The 19743-nt window shown below is 36.9% G+C and overlaps 1 protein-coding gene across 3 annotated transcripts in view; it reads right to left on the bottom strand.

The window, feature by feature from the left end:
• Positions 1-19743, bottom strand: part of DPYD (dihydropyrimidine dehydrogenase) — a 930948-nt gene that overhangs the window by 498570 nt on the left and 412635 nt on the right. For 2 of the 3 annotated variants that reach the window (XM_061411115.1, XM_061411116.1), the window contains exon 12: positions 6298-6482. In XM_061411115.1, coding sequence (XP_061267099.1) covers positions 6298-6482 — 185 coding nt within the window. Of the gene's footprint in view, positions 1-2377; positions 2481-6297; positions 6483-19743 lie in introns of those variants that run through there. The other variant, XM_061411117.1, reaches the window with a different exon arrangement.

Raw genomic sequence — 19743 nt, 5'->3', positions numbered from 1 at the left:
CAATTTTATAACTTTTCTTGATTTTTTTAATTGTTCTCAGGGAACAATCTCTAATAATTTACAAATAAATATTTATTATTTTACTAAGAGCTTTCCATAAATTCTCTTCTGTATTTTTCCCTGAAATCCAATAGAGTAGCAACTTTATCATTTCTCCTTTATTAATGACCATTAATAACTTATTGATATTAATAATTATCAATATTAATTTATTAATAATTCATTTATTTTCTCCTAAAAACTCCACGTCTTGGAACAATTATGTGATTTTACCAAAGTCATACAGTTTGAAACTGCTAGAATGGGATTTGAAATCTGGTCTGTTCAATCCACAACCCAAAAATGTAATGACTCTTTATACTTCCCCTCATTTATTCACTTTGGTACCCTCCCAAAGTGAAGTGTTAGACCAAGAGCTGGTACTCAATAAGTGGTAATTGACTAAATTAACTAATAAAATATAAGTAAAGATCACTTCAGATAACTATGAGAATACTGAAATCTCAACATAGGTGTCTTTAATAATCACTTTGTATATGACTTTTAAAACAAGAGGACAACACAGTTTTTCAAAATTGTATATAGTGCATATGCATGGACAAAGCAAGCGTGGCACGTGTTTGCATAACGTTTAATTACAAAAAATACTTATTCTTTAAAAATCTTCAAGATTATGTCTAAAAAAAAGTATATCTTTATTTAAAAAAGTATATTACAAAGAAAGTCTATCCAATTGCAATGACTGCATGCATGAAATAAGACTATAATATACACACACAATGTTTTTTTAAAAATCCATTATCCACTGTTACATTTTTCCCTAAAAAGCATAATATAAGACAAGGTGTTATAAGCTTTCATTCATAAATATATTTCAGGCATTATAGAAAGTTTTCTAAATGAATACTACAGTTCTTACATTCATAAGAAAACACTATTTACAGTGCTAATTATATAACAAGTTTTTAGTTCTAATTCTTCTTTAAATTCCTTTAAAATCAATTATCACTATATATTTTTTCTATTTAATAAATGAATACATTTTTTATTGTGAGGATATATTAGTAAATAGCACACCGCTGGCTAGTGCAGTATCAGACCAGTAAGCAGACTCTAATCAGGGAAACACAAAACACAGGATGTTAAAGAACACACCAGGAAGAATGTGTTCCTGGAAGAGGAGGAGAAGGCAAAACCTGAAGGGCAAGAGAGATGCAGACTTGTGAAATGACTGGAGTTGGGAAAGGACCAGATGTAGGAGAAATCTTGATGTGTTAGGGGAAATTCAAATTGGTTTCACGAGCGAAGGAGTACAAAGGGCAGTATGGGTTTCCCAGGTGGCTTAGTGGTAAAGAACCCACTGGCTAATTCAAGAGACACAGAAGACATGAGTTTGATCCCTGGATTGGGAAGATCCCCTGGAGGAGGGGATGGCAACCCACTCCAGTATTCTTCCCTGGGAAATCCCATGGACAAAGGAACCTGGCAGGCTACAGTCCATGGGGTCCACAAAGAATCTGACATTACCGAGTGATTGAACACACAAAGAGGAGTATACTCCACTTGAATATAAAGAGGAGCCTCTGAAGAGTTTTAAATGAAGAGCTTGTATGCTAGAAAGAAAACTCTGGCTTCAGTACAGGGGCCTTGAATTTGACAGAAGGAAACTGGAGACAATTTTAAGAGGTGACAGAGGCGAGAACTAAGATACTGACTGTATAGAAAGAAAAATCCTACTTCATCTGTATATTCCTTTTTATTCTCATAATTGCCTAGCACTTTGTATCCAGCACCCTCACAGAAAGGTGGAAGTGTTAACTTTACCTGACAGAGATTTTACCTACCTTCCATTTTAACTCTGTTTTAAAGTGCCATTCAATACTTTGTTTGACTGATCTGAATCCTGCAGCCAAATCCAAAATGCTTACTGGTCACTAATTTTTAATTTTTATATATTAAAAACTATCATTGCTAGAAATTATATATATATATATATATATATATAAATCATATGCACTTTTTTTCATCATACTTAAGAGTCTATATCTTTTATGAATAAGTGGAAACTAAGTAAAATGACTGTTCATTTCTATCAGTTCACATTTATCAGATTTAGGAAAGTAGAAAGATAATAATGAATTAAAAAACACTCTTAAGAATCCCTTTGAATGATAATTGTGAAGCACCATAAAACTACCACCTCCAAAAGTATAGTAAATATTTTCTATGTCATCTTAAAAGCTATAAATGGATTTAAATATATAGAAAACAATAACACTAACCATTCTCCACTTGCCTGTGTTCAATTTTACCTTTTCAAATCTCTTTAGCATTGCTTCCTTCCTATCATTTTCACTTCTGCAAACTGAATTCACATCTTCAATAGGTTTTTTGCTGGCCTAGCACAGAAGCCTTTTCTCCTGAGTCCACTCTCATTTCTTCAAGGAGCTAACAGACTGGTCAGTGACGTGTCTGGTCAACTAAAAATTGTATTTCACACAAAAAATAATGAAATTAAAATAAGTTTATGAAAGTCTTTATAGGGATCAAGTTGACCAGGTATATATGAGAGAGGGAAGAAAAGAAATTTAAATAAGTAGCTCATAAAGAAGAGTGTACACAATTGTACTGTTTTATGAGAAAAAATATATGTATCAGCACACTAGTGTAACTCTTTCAACTGTGTTTTCTTAAGAAATAACTCTATTCTGAGACTATGCTGTTACCTACTTTTCTCATGAAGTAGACTGTTAATAAATGAAAGTAAATATAATTTCATGTGTTTGAATCTCTATTTTAATGCTATTACTCAGCAAAATAAGAAGCCATCGACAGTATATTGGTTTCCAAATTGACTTTGAAAGTTTTATTAGCCTGAAGAATCCAGAGTCTCTTTGCTTTCTGCCAAAAAGTGAAAGAAAATGGCAGAAAGCACAGAAGAACTATATAGCCTCTAGATGAAAGTGAAACAGGAGAGTGAAAAATCTGGTTTAAAACTCAACATTCAAAAAACTAAGATCAAGGCATCCGGTCCCATCACTTCATCTGCCAATTCATGGCAAATGTTTTCCCCATGTTTCAATGGAAACAGACTTTATTTTCTTGGGCTCCAAAATCACTATAGATGGTGACTGCAACCATGAAATTTAAAGATGCCTGCTCCTTGGAAGAAAAGCTATGACAAACCTAGATAGCATATTAAAAAGCAGAGACACTACTTTACTGACAAAGGTCTGTATAGTCAAACATAGTCAAAGCTATGTTTTTTCCAGTAATCATATATTGATATGAGAGTTGAACCATTAAGAAAGCTGAGCATCTAAGAATTGATGCTTTTGAACTGTGGTGTTGGAGAAGACTCTTGAGAGTCCCATGGGCAGCAAGAAAATCCAACCAGTCAAGCCTAAGGGAAATCAGTCCTGAATATGGACTGACGCTGAAGCTGGAACGCCAATATTTTCACCTCCTGATGAGAAGAACTGACTCACTGGGAAAGACCCTGATGCTGGGAAAGATTGAAGGCAGGAGGAAAAGGGGACAACAGAGGATAAGATGGTTGGAGAGCATCACTGACTCAATGGATGTGAGTTTGAGCATGCTCTGGGAGTTGGTGATGGACAGGGAAAGCAGGCATGCTGTAGTCTATTGGGTCGCAAAGACATGACTGAGTGACTGGACTGAACTGAATCCAGAGTCTGAGGACCACTGATGTAGAGGATTTGACTCTAGGAATCAGAAATTTTAAACACAGGAAGTAAAACAAGTTTAGGAGGTTGTGTTTGGTTTAAAAGCGGTGAGTTTGAAGTGTAGGTAAAATATATATACAAGTCGAGTACTGAATTTGAAATGTTGTTTAGACAAGTGAAGATGTTTAGCAGCCAGTGAGACCATGGACAGAATTTCCTACTGGAGATACACAGTAGGAAGTTAAGCACATGGGTGCCCTGGGAGAATACTAGGAATATAAGAAGAGAAGAATGAGGAAACACAAAAAAGGGTGATAGGTTTGAGGACAGAAAAAGCAAAAAGAGCCAAAGCAGGAGTCCATCCTCAGTGCTTGTCATGAACTGTTCCTGCTATGTGTTTCTGAGGTCATGGGGACACTCCAAAATACAGATGCTGCTGAGCCTGCAGTGGAAACCACCACCGATGCATCTCCCCAAAACACTGAACAGCTTCCCCAGTGGCTCAGTGGTAAAGAATCTGCCAGCCATGCAGGAGACATAAGAAACGCAGGTTCTATCCTTGGGTTGAGAAGATTGCCTGGAGGAGGGCATGGCAATTCACTCCAGTATTCTTGCCTATAGAATCACATAGACAGATGAGCTTGGCAGGTTACAGTCCATAAGATCTCAAAGAGTCAGACACGACTGAAGTGACTTAGCATGCATGCATGCAAAAACACTGCTTCCTAAATCACACTTTTGTCTCAGTGCACAGCCAATAGGGTTTACAACTATACTGCTGCTGCTGCTGCTAAGTCACTTCAGTCGTGTCCAACTCTGTGCGACCCCAGAGATGGCAGCCCACCAGGCTTCCCCGTCCCTCGGATTCTCTAGGCAAGAACATTGGAGTGGGTTGCCATTTCCTTCTCCAATACATGAAAGTGGAAAGTGAAAGTGAAGTCGCTCAGTCGTGTCTGACTCTTAGCGACCCCATGGACTGCAGCCTACCAGGCTCCTTCGTCCATGGGATTTTCCAGGCAAGAGTACTGGAGTGGGGTGCCATTGCCTTCTCTGCACAACCATAACTAGACCTTTATATTTCTGGGACACCACACTCTAGTCCACATTCTGGTATCTCAAGCTCCATTACTCAGAGATGCCAAAGTGAGGTTAGTGTGAAAGTGAAAGTTGCTCAGTCGTGTCCAACTCTTTGCGATCCCATGGACTGTACAGTTCATAGAGTTCTCCAGGCCAGAATACTGGAGTAGGTAGCTGCTCCCTTCTCCAGGAGATCTTCCCAACCCAAGAATCGAACCCAGGTCTCCCACTTTGCAGGTGGATTCTTTTACCAGCTGAGCCACAAGGGAGGTGCAAGTAAGTATGTTAACTGAACATAAAAATATGATGTAATCAGTACCAAGTCTAAGCCCTACCTAGGAAGTAAGTAGTCATGGATGAATTACAGAAAGAGTAGAACAATCAGAACAGACTAAATAGTCAGGACAAAGAGGAAGAAAAATAGTCAAGGAAACATTAAAGACAAAGTAAATCCTGTTAGTATGTAAGAAACCAAAGATACCAAAAGGAAGCAGGCAGGAATTATATTTTGAATTTAGAGTCATTCCTGAATAAGAAAGAAAAATAAGAATTTTACTTACAAAAACAAACTTTTCCAGAAACATTTTATGTAAATTAGGTCACTGTGTCTACGTTTAGTTAAAACATAGAGTAAGAGAAGAGAGCATTTCATCAAAAAGTAAGACAACTGAAACCTAATAGCTACGGCTTTTTATCCCCTAGACCACAAAGTTACGGTAGCAGAGTAGTTTATTTTACATTTTATCATTTTTACGTTCTGCTTGTGTATCACAAAACTCAATAGTGAAAAACATTAGAATGTATATTGATAAAATACTTGTTTTCTTTTCAATTAGGTGCATATAATTTAGGAAGCAAATAGGAGCTCACCTGTTCAAATGGACAGACAACATAATTTTCTGGATTGATAAATCTTCAGGAATATAGATTTTATATAATACTGTATATTAGCCAGATTTGATAAGTATATTGTCTATGTCTTAATACATTGATGAATCTTTTAAACACAGAGGATAAATAACTTCATAGCATTACACTGGTAGAAATGTACAATGAATTTTCAATCACCTAACAGGTCTGCTATCCAGTCCACATTTAAAAACTTTTATCCAATAAAATATATATGTGACATATTTCACATATATAGTAACTATACACCTTATGCTGCTGCTGCTAAATCGCTTCAGTCGTGTCTGACTCTGTGCGACCCCAGAGACGGCAGCCCACCAGGTTCTCCCATCCCTGGGTTTCTCCAGGCAAGAACACTGGAGTGGGCTGCCATTTCCTTCTCCAATGCATGAAAGTGAAAAGTGAAAGTGAAGTCACTCAGTCGTGTCCAACCCTCAGCGACCCCATGGACTGCAGCCCTCCAGGCTCTTCCATTCATGGGATTTTCCAGGCAAGAGTACTGGAGTGGGGTGCCATTGCCTTCTCCATACACCTTATAGAAATGCTCATATGAATAAGTAACAAAGATAAATGAAGTACTAATCCACTGGGAAAAAATTAACTGAATTTGATGGTAAATGCCTACCTGTATATATCTGTGAATGTACCAAGAGGCTTGCTTTCCATCATTCACGGCTTCCACTGTAGTGTTGGCTATACCAACCACATCACCACCTGCAAACACCCATGGCTCACTGGTTTGCATAGTTTCTGGATCTACTTCTGGGAGATCCCATCTGTTAAATTTTATAGGGCTCAAGGCTTCTTTTACTGCAAAAAGTGAAAGAAAGCAAGCAATGACTAATTTGTGCAACACATAACAATAATTTGAAAATTAAGAAAAATTATGGTTTAATTATTATTCAAGGGATTCAAAAAACTGTTTTTAATGAACCATAAAAATGGAAAGTTAATGAAATATCTGAGTTAACAATACATTCAAAGTGTACCAACTTAATCAACTCAAAATAAAACTCACATGTATAGATACAGGCAATATTTCAGATCTGGTATTTTTGTCTAAGAATCTTAGACAAAATGGGAGACTACAGTCCTTTAAATATTATAAATGTTATAAAAAGCATTTCTAAAACTTTGTCCATAAGCATTATTTTCACAAATTTATTACTTATATGACCCCAAATTTATTTCTGTGTAACACCGGTGTAAGTTATATTATGAATTTGAGTCAATTGCCAATATCTTCCTTTCACAGAAAGTTTTATAAACAAGAAAAAATCTTATACATTTTCATCAAGTTTTTTACATTTAATGTTAGGTGATTTAATGAATCAAGAATACAGTTAAAATTAGCCAGCAAAAATCAACAAATGCAAACATTAACATTAGTTCTTTGGGGAAATTTCTCTGTAAAAGAGATTTAAATTTCCTGCTAAATATGCTGTGTCCCAATGAATTTAAACATGTCAGAAAAAGGGAGAAATTGAATCCCATTAAGAAAAAATTTCTAAAGAAGTTGACTAGACACATGATCTGGATATTTGGAAGAGATGATAAGTTAGATAAGAAGTTAGATAAGAAGTTGATCTAGAGAAGAAATGAAGAAAGATAGATCGTACCATATATGATGGAGCAAACTGAGCCAATGTTTAAGATAAAATGTTCTTTTCAGATATTCATGTGATAAATTTTAAGCAGAGCTTCTCGTGTGTCTGTGTATGTACTAAGTCACCTTAGTCATGTCCAACTCTTTGCCAACCTATGGAGTGTAGCCCACCAGGCTTCTCTGTCCATGGGATTCTTCAGGCAAGAAATTTGGAGTGGGTTGCCATGCCCTTCTCTAGGTGATCTTCCTGACCCAAGGATTGAACTCACATCTCTTATGTCTTCTGCATTGATAGGTGGGTTCTTTACCACTAGTGCCACCTGGAAAGCCCTACAAGTTCTCATGATATACTAAAGGGAGCTATTCTTTACTGTAATTGAAAAGAAAATATAACTATGTAAACTAAGGGCTTCCCTTGTGGCTCAGACGGTAAGTATCTGCCTACAATGCAGGAGACCCGGGTTCGATCCCTGGGTCGGGAAGTTCCCCTGGAGAAGGAAATGGCAACCCATTCCAGTATTCTTGCCTGGAAAATTCCATGGACGGAGGAGCCCGGTAGGCTACAGTCCATGGGGTCACAAAGAGTCGGACACGACTGAGCAACTTCACTTCACTTCACTTCACTTCAAACTAAGGGAGAAGATAATAGAAGTTCTTGGAGCACAAAAGTTAGTTGTTGAATAGACTGACAATTTAAGTTCAAAATTAAATAGCCAAGTGTAAAAACAAAATAAGTTATTCTAATTTTTTTTTCCTGAACAATAAAGAAAAAATATAAAAATAAACTCTGGTACATGTTTGTAGCTTTCTGCTTGAAACAGATTAGAATTCTAGAAAACCATTAAGGGACTATTGTTTTTTTTGTTGTTGTTGTTGATTGTGCTTTCTCCACAAGACTGTAGGTTCCATGAGAACAAGAATATATCCATGCTGTGGTGCTTACCACTGTGTCACCAAGCCTAGTATATCACTTAAAACACGGAAGACACTCAATTCAATGGATAGATGAATGGATTGATGGATGGATGGGTGAATAAATTAGTAGATGGGTCAATGCCATCATGCTCAGGTTTTTATTTAAAAATCTACTGTTTGTATCTCTGATGCAAATTCACCTTTCATTGAGAGCAAAATTTAATATACATATAATTATTTTCAATGCAGGATGGCATTATGAGAAGATTTTTCTAATGTTTTTAAAGGTCGCATGGAAAGAAACCTTAACATTTGTTCCCTATTGCATAAAAGATCATCACTACCATCTGTTGACAGTTACCTGAGTTTCAAAACTTTGATAGTGAGCATGACTCATCTGTTCAACTTATTATAATAAAGGTAACTGTTAACACACCATCATTGAATGGTATAGCCGCAAGGGAAGCCCAAGAATACTGGAGCAGGTAGCTGATCTTTTCTCCAGGGGATCTTCCTGACCCAGGAATCGAACCAGGGTCTCCTGCATTGCAGGCAGATTCTCTACCAACGGAGCTATCAGGGAAGTCCCATAGATAAGCATAAACATATGCAAGAGATAAAAAATAATTCTCCTGTATAAGAAATGACCTTATTTGTCCAAGACTTTGATACAACCTTGTCCTGTATAGAATATGAAATAAAGATGATTTTTAAATGAGAAGGAATTCGAAACTATTTCACTAGGAGATCAAAGCCTTTTTATACATTTTTCTCATTTTTTATAGGAATACTCTTGAAGGTTAGCACAGATTTCACTTTAAGCTTGAGCAAGGCAGGGATTATGCCTTAGTTATCTTTGATTTCCCACAGCAGCTATTAGTCAAAGCCATATATACTGTGAAGTTATTGAAGATTAAGCTCCAGGGTCCCTCACTTGCATGGGCCTCTTTCAAGACCTAAATTTGAATTTGCAATTTTTTTCTTTTTTTATAGAAAAGCCCTCAAATTATATAGGCTTCAGGTCTCACAAAATTTGAATCTATTCAAGCTCAGTGAATTGTAAATAGTAGGTGCTGAATAAATGCTTGAATTAAAGTGAAATTCATGAGTAATGTGTTTTATACTTTTTTATGATTTAATGCACATGGTATGATTCACTTTAATATTAGAGTGCCATTACTAATTCAGTCAATAAATAGTCAGGAGATGTTACTAGAAGTTTAATAAGTAATTATTGCATTTCTTAAAATATTTAGCACCAACACTATAAATCAACCTAGGAATATGTATTTGTGAATTCAAAAGCACTAATTCTATTCACAGGTCTTTCCATTAGATACACATTGTATTATTTTATGTCTCTAGACATTCATATATACTCATGTTTACTTTTTAAATTATACTCTCTTTCCTCAATATTTGATTCAATTATAACTTAAAGACTTAGATCTGACTACAAACTGTTTTAATTATATTCTATCATTTGTAACATCCAACTAACCTCATAAATAATCAAATAATTTCCTGATACTCTATTCCAAAAGAGAATTTATGTCTCATATTAAAATTATCTCAGCTCTCTTTTAAAAATCATCTATTTAATTCCCCCCTACTCTTTTTTAGAGGCCTTCAAGTTTAAAATGTCCATAGGTTCATTTAATAAATAAATAGAACGCAATGAGAGACCAAGCATTTGGTTATGCTGTTATGAAATAGTATAGCAAAACTTACATCAATCAAAATAAAAATCGTTTCTTTGCATTTTAATATCTAATAGTTCAACTTGTCCTTTATCATTTGGACAAACTTTATCATTGAAAAAGTAGAACATGGACAGCTTATAAGAATATAAGTGACCCTTAAGTGAGTCAGAAATGTTTTCTATCAGTGGCACTAAGCAGCTAACACAAGAATGACTGTTCATTACAACTAGAGCAGCAGATAATTAGGATCATTTCCCTATAAGCACAATAGACTCAATATTTAAGCATGAGAGGTAGAGAGAGAGAAAGAAAGAGACAGAGAGAAAGAGGGGGGATCATTAATTTTCTGAAATTTTGTTGATTCTGACTGGATCCAAGTAACACTTGGATACTGCGGATCCAAGTAACACTTTTTCACAATTTCAATGACTCCTTTGAAAGACAGCAGTTATTTCCATCATTTAATCATACTTTTAAAGCTCCAAAGTATTTAAGTTAGAATGCAAATTAAAGATTCAGTGAAAAAAACTACATGTGCTTTTATTCATAATTTGTCAGAAAGGAGTTCATTTATTTAGCTGCTTCTTACGAGGGAGACTTTCATCGTCATTGTAACCATCCTTCTATGAACTCCTCACAGCTGATACGCCTTACATCTCTGCTGATACGTCTAACTTGGGATACAATAAAAATAAGTCTCAGAAGGATATCTTCTGTTCTGCCTTTATCTGGCTTGGAAAGAGTGAAAGCATAAGTGGATGAAAAATGTATATTTACATTTGCAAACCAAATAACTGCTTGTCATTTCCTGTGAAGTGTTAAATGAATATTAATAGAAGGATTGTATTATTTTCTTTCTTGTTTATAAAATAATGGGGGTGGGTAGAGTGGGATTTTCTGTTACAATCATACACAGTTTCCCCACAGATTTTCGTGAGATTGCATCTTGCTGGAGACTGCAGCATATGCCCTGGTAGCTCCGTAGATGAACAGAAAAAGAACTTGAAAAAGAATCCTAAAATGTGCTTATTCACAGCCTATATTATTCTGCAAATGGGAGAGAAATGTGTTAAATGATATGGTGCCTGGAATTTTATGCAGTCTTTAAAAGGAACAAAAACATCCTTTATTCATACCAAACATTCAAGATTTATGTTAATTTTCGGCTTTAATTACTACTATGTTCCAATGAGCTGATTTAAAAAACAAAGACACTCTGAGGTAGCTTTAAAACAAGAAACGGTTTTGAAATAGGAACTTTTAGTCAACTTAATGTTATGCATGAAATGATTTTTTTATATAGACTTAATTGTATTGTGACACACAAGTTCTTCAATAAGCCACAGCTTAAAATTGCAGAAACCCTCCCTGAGGGACACATCACTAGCAGATGCAGATTGCCAAGGTCAATTAAACTGATGTAGCTGTGCTGTCATATATGTAGAAGAGAAACCCGTGAGCATATGACAAGTATATTTCTCAGTGTTTATAAAAAGATGTCAAAGATGTTATATTTTAGTACATAAATATAAATTAATTCTCCATAAACAATAAAACAATACAACAGAAATTATAATGAAGAAGGATTATTAGTATTTTTCAGTGAATTTGAGATGCTATAAAACAATGGGGGGAATAAAAAAATTCCAACATTTATAAGAAAATGATATCTTGAAAACAGATGAATTCATCTATGTGCTTGTTGTTTAATTTTACATAACCTCTTAGCCAATAGGACCAAAGCACAATGAAACAAAAAGACAAGCTGAGGCAATAACCTCAGTAAATCAGAGCTGAAAACAAAATATCAGCAAGAGCAAATAAATTCTAATTACAGGGCCAGGATATCAGAACTGTTTAAATAGAATAAGCTGGGGTGAGGAGGGGACAGAACCACAGAATGCCTAAGAATATCAAGTCCCGAAGGCATGAGCTCTGTCCTCACATCTCCCTCTTCCTCTAAGTATTCGAATCAATATGCAGTCCATTCCCAAACACGAGGGAGAGAACAATGAAGGTTCATCAACTTCTTTCTGTAAACCCCTTAAGAGTCAACCTTGATACTTTACCTTCCTCCCCTTCTTGGACTTCAAGTAACTCTGGTTCTTTTTAGAATATCATCTTTCTCTTATTCTCCTCTGTCACCTCCTACGTTGAATGAAAGTGAAAGCTGCTCAGTAGTGTCCAACTCTTTGCGACCCCATGAACCATTACAATCCATGAAATTCTCCAGGCCAGGGTACTGGCATGGGTAGCTTTTCCCTTCTCCAGGAGCTCTTCCCAACCCAGGGATTGAACCCAGGTCTCCGGCATTGCAAGCGGACTCTTACCAGCTGAGCCACAAGGGAAGCCCAAGAATACTGGAGAGGGTAGCCTATCCCTTCTCCAGTGGATCTTTCCAACCTAGGAATCGAACTGGGGTCTCCTGCATTGCAGGTGGATTCTTTACCAACTGAGCTATCAGGGAAGCCCTAGGTTGAATAACCTGGATCTCTCTTCTCACTGCAATTCTCACATCTTCTTCTATCTAATTTCTTAATTTACACTGACTTCCTACCTTTTTCACCACCCAATTATTCCTTTCAGTTTATCCCTCTTATGAAAATATGGTGTTTATTGTCACCAAATTCCATGACCTCAGTCCTCCTCGCTTTTCCCTTTCTATAGCCCATTAGCTGAATCATGTTAATTTTGATCTCTTTCTCTGATTTGCAGAATGCTACTCTATCTGGGCTCTCATTCTTTTTAAACTGTCCATGGGCTCCATCTGGCTACGCCTCATCTCATCCTCCTCCTCTTTGTAGCTCTCAAACATCATCTGCTACACTTCACTGCATCAGAAATTATAGTCATGCAGTCCATGGGGTAGCAAAAAGTTGGACACGACTGAGCGACTTCAGTTCACTTCACTTCACTTCTGTCTTTAAACTTCATCTCTCTGGAAGTGACTTCAAATGCTACCTTCCACTTTTTTATTCTGACACTCCCATCTGCCTGGTTAGAGATTCCAACGTGGATGTTCTACTGTCCCTCCTAAATCATCACATCTAAAACCCAGTTCAACAGCTTCCTCTGGGCCTTTCACATTTTACAAGTGATTATCAGTAAGCTTGGTTTTTCATGTCTCCTTCTCATTGTGACCACCAAAGCTTCACTGAAACTCTCTTCACTATGATGATCCAGAGGGCCATATCCAGCGACTCTTCCAGTGATCGGCCCAGTTCAGGACCAGGACTAGGGTGAGGTGGGGTGAGGCATCCAAATAGTAAGATTTAAGAAGGTCTTTAGGCACAAGATCATGCAAAGGCAGTTCAGTGCCTCAACTGTCTCAACCTAAGCATGAGACTGCCTTCCTTGACTTCTCAGGAGCTCTCAACAGATAACCACTTCCTCCTCATAAAAGTCCCTTATCTAGGCTTCAATGACACCACACTTCCTGCTTTTCCATGTGCCTCCATGATCACACTTTAACCTTTACTGCTGTTTTTTTCTATTCTCCTTTACCAAAAAACAAAAACCTGGAAATAGGCCTTAATTTTGGTATAATTTTTCAATCTTTTCTCTCCAATCATCTTATTATGTGGCCAATTACCATATACTAACAACTGAACAGAAAGAAACTCTCTCCTAGTTACTTCCTACATCTCATTCACATCATCCTCACCTAATGAAGAACAAGAAAAGCAATTAGCATTTATTGATCCCTTGTGTATGGCAGACATATCCGATTCTGGATGTTTCCATACAGTAATCTCATTTAGATCACAACACAATTCTTTAAGTTAGGTATTATTAGTAGCATCCTAAATACAGCTAAGAGATGGCAAAGTCAGTATATCAGTTTAGCCACACAGTCGTGTCCAACTCTTTGTGACCCCATGGACTGCAGCATGCCAGGCTTCTCTGTCCAAGACCAGCTCCTATGAAACCAGTTATTTCTCACTTCCAAGCTCTTCTTGCCACTGACCCTTGGTGTGAGGGCAAGAAAAAGCCAGGGATAGACCAAAAACCATCTCTCTACTGGGAACAATGCTGCTAAGTCGCTTCAGTCGTATCTGACTCTGTGCGACCCCATAGACGGCAGCCCACCAGGCTACTCCGTCCCTGGGATTCTCCAGGCAAGAACACTGGAGTGGGTTGCCATTTCCTTCTCCAATGCATGAAAGTGAAAAGTGAAAGTGAAGTCGCTTAGTTTTGTCCGACTCTTCACGACCCCATGGACTGCAGCCTACCAGGCTCCTCCACCCATAGGATTTTCCAGGCAAGAGTACTGGAGTGGGGTGCCATTGCCTTCTCCAAACAATGGGAGAAGGCAATGGCACCTTCTTCTTCTTCTTCTTCTGGGAACAATGGGAATAACTAAAATGAAGCAGATTGGAGTTGAAGAGACAGTGATTATTTTTCTTGTAGGTCTTATTTCCACAATTTGAGAGTCAGTTCATTATAGAGAAGAAGCCCAAATATTTCCCTTGAAAAATAAAGCTTCTAAAGAAGGTCTCTGGGCTTCTCAAGTGGCTCAGTGGTAAAGAATCTGCCTGCTAAGCAGGAGATACATGTTCGATCTCTGGGTTGCGAAGATCCTCTGCACAAGGAAATGGCAACCCACTACAGTATTCTTGCCTGGAAAATCCCATATCCAGAGGAGCCTGGCAGGTTACAGTTCATGGGGGTTTCAAAGAGTTGGACAGGACTTAGCAATTAAACAGCAACAAAGAAAGACTCTATATGACAATTACGCTGACAAGTAGAATAGGCACTTGGCTAATACCTTTTGATTGATTTAACTATTTGAATGATCCACTGCTATATTTAAAAAAAAAAATGTTCATTTGGATATGCTTGTAGAACTCAGACAATGTAAAAGTACAGATTTAATTTTCTTTCCTTCCTTGCCCAGGATAAGCTTAGGCTCCCCAAATTAAATACAAAAGATAGATGTCAATAATAGCCTGTAGCAACTCCTTTTGTTTTAGTTGTATTCTACAGGGAGTCTCCTTCTCATTTCCTAAACTGACCAACTAATCAATTCAGAATTAAAATTGCCTAAGCACTTCACCTTGATTTGCTTATTCCTCTGCAATAATTCCATCTATTTAAAACACTAAACTCCTTGAAGATTTGATTTCATTTTCTCTGGAAGAGATCTCTCAAGGAGGTCAGTGTCCTTGAAGAAAATATATGGGGATTGTTTTCAAATTCTCTGTTGGATTCCCAAATGCTGCACTTTGATTTGCTTATTTATATTCAATGATACCATCTACTTAAGACTACAAACTCCTTGAAGGAATAGACCATCCTTTAATCTGATTTGGACTATAATCATCATAATTCTATGCACATTTGGGTGCTTAATACCTCTTGATAATTAGGAGACAGTGAAAAAAAGTGGAAAGGCTACTGAAATATTTTATATAACTTCTCAGTGAAAGAACTTTTTAAAATGTTGAATGATATCATCAAGTGTTAGAAATAATTACAGAAAGGGGTTAAAAAATGTTTAATATAAAATCCTCATTTGCTGCATTTAAAGCATAAATAAAAACAAATAGAAAGCCAGAAGTAAATTACACTACTTGTGAAAACAATATTATTAAAATATAAGTGAATACTGAAAAATATTTTAATTAACAAAATAAATCAAATGGAAAAGATTCCCTAAATAGAGCTTTAAAAGTAAGTCTATGTGTGTTTGACTGCCATGACTAATTATGTATCCATGTAATGTGTGTTCAATTTGGGCTTATTTAAATAGCAGAAATGCTCATTAGCTGCAGTATATCTGTGAAGCTTCAGTAAACAGTTTAATGGTTTTTATGTTTAACCAATTTCATAAGTTCCTGTAATTTTAGCTTTAGCAGCTCATTAATGTTATTTTTTGATATCCATCTTATGACTTTTTTTCCTTGTCAATCGGCTGCAGGCAGATTTCAGTGCAAATTTAAAACATACAATAGAATTTATTTTAAACAATTTTAGCACGTAAGTAAATGCAAAAGTCAAATATATAGGTTCTCTATAGAGTATTGATTGTATTACTATGTAGTCAATAAATACCTTTGGTACTGACAAAGGCTATATATTAAATAGAATTTGTGATGATAATAATGACAAACAATTATTGAGTGCCCCCAGGAACATGTAGCTGGTTCTGGACGCGTCAACTCATGTTATCTCTTTGTATTTTCACAGAAGAGGTATTATTTTAATTTTATAGTTAGGAAACTGAGACTGAGCTAAGTTACACAGATTACTATCTCATAATTTGAACCTAACTACAAGCCACTGTCGCTGTTCTAAGTGGGAATACATGGAGTTCTTTATGGGCATTTGGAGATAAATACCTAAACCTTAGGAGAGGGCCCTACAACTTAAGATTAGATATAGTCATAGGATGGAAGAAGTTCTTAGAGAAAGAGCACAAGTCTGGGTAAAAATAGAATGAACCATTTATTTTTAAAGTGGTAGCAATCACTACCTGAGCTAAAGCCAGAAGAGGAATCATCAGACTTTCATGAAGATCAAGGTATTTCTTTGTCACATGAGCCAAGAAGTGGTAATTTTAAGAAATGCCAAATACAAGAGAAATGTAAGGTAGATAACTAGATTTGAGGATCTGGAGGTCAATGAGCAGTAAAAAGAGGACTTTCGTAGATAAATGATGAAGGCAAAAATCAGAATAAAAGGGGTTAAGGAGAAAAGATCTGGCAAAGACAGCAAGGCAGTGCATACAGGATAGTCTTCTGGGAGTTTAATAACGATTGCATAGGGAAAAAAATTAAGGCAGTAGCTTGCATTCATTCATTCTATTAGCAAATATTCATTTATTATCTACTGTGTAGTAAATCCAGCTGTAGGCACTGTAGTAAAGCACAGATAAGGGACCTGTCCTTGTATGATGTACATTTCAGTTGGCAGAAGATAAAATAAATAAAAGTAAATGAGTGAACCAAATGATGGTGAAAATGGCTATGAAGAGAATGACATGAATGAGAGTGTTATGTGGGGAGGGGACTAAGAAGTAGAAGAGGTACTGTAGATCATGGTGGGGATGCAGGGGCACAGACGATTCTTGATGAGATGACATCTGAGCTAATACATAAAGGATAAGACAGGAATTGCAGGTGAGGACCTTGAGGCAGATCACTCCAGGCAGAGGGAACCATTACAGAGGAGTTAGAATGAGCGGAAGTTGATGCATTTGGAGAGCTGAAGGGAGACTTTATGTGGGTAGAAGGAAGCAAGCGAGAAGAGAGGAGGCCAAGAGACAGGCAGAGGCTGATCAAGGAGGGCTTCAGAAGCTGGGAAGGATTTTATTCTAAATAAAGTAGGACAAAGTAGAATTGATTTGTTTTATGTATTTCATTCTAAATAAAGTAGGAAACCACTGGAGGGTTTGGAACAGGGGGATGAAATGATGTAATTTCTGTTTATAAAGCTGATTCTGATAGGATTACAAGGAAGAAAGAGTAAATGCAGGGTGACCAGTGAGAAGGTTACTAGTTTCTATGCAAGTGACAGTGGCCAGCATCTAACCATTGCCTCAACAGAAGGAGGACTGCCGGTCTTCATGTGACACTTAACATAAACATCACTTTCAAATGTTCTTGTCTTTACCTTGAATTTTCTGTAGGGGCATTTAGAATAAAGCAATCATTTCATTCTGTTCATCCCAACATTTATCCATCTCTTCATTCATCCATTTATCCATTCATTCAGTGACCCCTTGAGACTGCTGGGTACTTTGGATTAAAATATGAATAAATTATCCTGCAGTCCTATTGTCAACATAATTAGAATACATAAAGTGTATGGATTGAAACAGGAGAAGACCAGGAGCCGATTAACTATATGTTTTACTCTGTGGTGAGGGGAACGTATTTCATCGACATGGCCCTTTAGATTTCAGGTACCCACCAACTTTAGAATAAAATTCAAATACTTTAGTCTTACACTAAAATATTTTGTGAATTAGCAATGGTATATTTCAATGATATATATTATATGACTTTTTCTTGTTGGATGCTTTATGGAATTAGCCGAAGGAATTACCCCTTGTATTATCCATCCTGTTCACTCTGACAAAATGTGCTTTTCCCTTGTCTCTAGTCTCTTAATTCCAACCCACTTCCCATCTCTATTACAAATACCCCTGCCTCCGTAAAACCTTCTTTGATGATTACAGCTGCAAGTCATCTCTCCATCCTGTGTGTTATGCTAACAGTGTATCTATTTCTCCTTGAGTCTACCTAATGGCATTTTTATGTGCATTTTCCCTCTCCTTTAGACGGCAAGCTCCTGTAGACAGAGTCAATGCATTCATTTTCTGTGAACTCAGGAGAACTTAACACAGAATCTAATAAACCAAGAATGAAAGCATAGGAAGTAAAGTCCCACAAGTATGTAGGAGGGCAGATTAGAAGGGTGTCAGAATTAAATAGAAGCATTTGGTTTCAATCCCACCATCAGGGGAGAATAACTTTAGATTCTAAAGCATGAGAGTAATGCAATGATACTGATGATCTAGTAGCTCATTTGGCATCAGTGTTCAAATACAGGGAAAACACTGGGCCGTATTAAACCAAGTGAATCATCACTATACTTTTCAGAGGACTTGGAAAATCACTGGATGTTCGCTGAATACAATATGCTTGGTACTCTTTCATGCACTTGTATGGAAAAAGTGGTTGTGTAATTGAAAGTCCCTTGAAAACATTTTAAAGAGCTTCATAATCACAAAATACTATAAGAATGGTTAGAATGGAAACAAGGTGGGCATGAGATAGCATTGGAACATACAAAGCTTGAGTGAGACCTCTGAATACATGTTCAAATAAGAGCTGGCTTTCTCCTCCAGCAATGCCAGCATGTTGGGGAAATCTAATAAATTATATGAACATATTATATTTACATTAGGTAGCTTCCATATTTGGGGGCTATATATTAAATATGCTTCCCAGCAGCTATTTGGTAAAGAATCCACCTGCATTTCATGAGACACAGGAGACACGGGTTCAATCCCTGGGTCAGGAAGATCGTCTGGAACCCACTCCAGTATTCCTGCCCACTCCCACTCCAGTATTCTTGCCTGGAGAAACCCATGGAGAGAGGAGCCTGGCTGGCTACAGTCCACTGGGCTGCAAAGAGTTGGACACAATTGAAGTGACTTAGCACATATTAAATATGATTCAATGTAATTTCCTAATTCATAAAATTACAACTTATATGCATGTAGGTCAATATCTAATTTATCTGTCTGCTGCTGCTGCTGCTAAGTTGCTTCGCTTAGGTCTGACTCTGTGCTACCCCATAGATGGCAGCCCACCAGGCTCCCCCGTCCCTGGGATTCTCCAGGCAAGAACACTGGAGTGGGTTGCCATTTCCTTCTCCAATGCGTGAAAGTGAAAAGTGAAAGTGAAGTTGCTCAGTCGTGTCCAACTCTTAGCGATCCCTTGGAGTGCAGCCCACCAGGCTCCTCCGTCCGTGGGACTCTCCAGGCAAGAGTACTGGAATGGGGTGCCATTGCCTTCTCCGAATTTATCTGTCTAAAATAGGTATATTGTTATTTTTATTTTGTGCTTTCAGCCAAGAACACAAATGCAAAGTAATTAACAATAATCTGTAATATGAAATATATATTACTAAGATAATTAGCGTAAAATCTACATCATTCCTCAATTTTTAATTTGACTAAATTTTGTATCTTGATTTTACATCATAGCAGCTTACTATATTTTAACACTTAACAAGAATATCAGGTTTAAGAATAAACTTTTAGTGTACCATGAACTAACTAGTATTTAAAAGGCAAATATAATAGGCTATATCAATAAAGCTCTTGACATGTGTT

This window comes from Bos javanicus, chromosome 3 (assembly GCF_032452875.1).
Source record: "Bos javanicus breed banteng chromosome 3, ARS-OSU_banteng_1.0, whole genome shotgun sequence".
Taxonomy (NCBI): Eukaryota; Metazoa; Chordata; class Mammalia; order Artiodactyla; family Bovidae; genus Bos; species Bos javanicus.
This window is presented reverse-complemented; position numbering and strand designations above follow the sequence as displayed.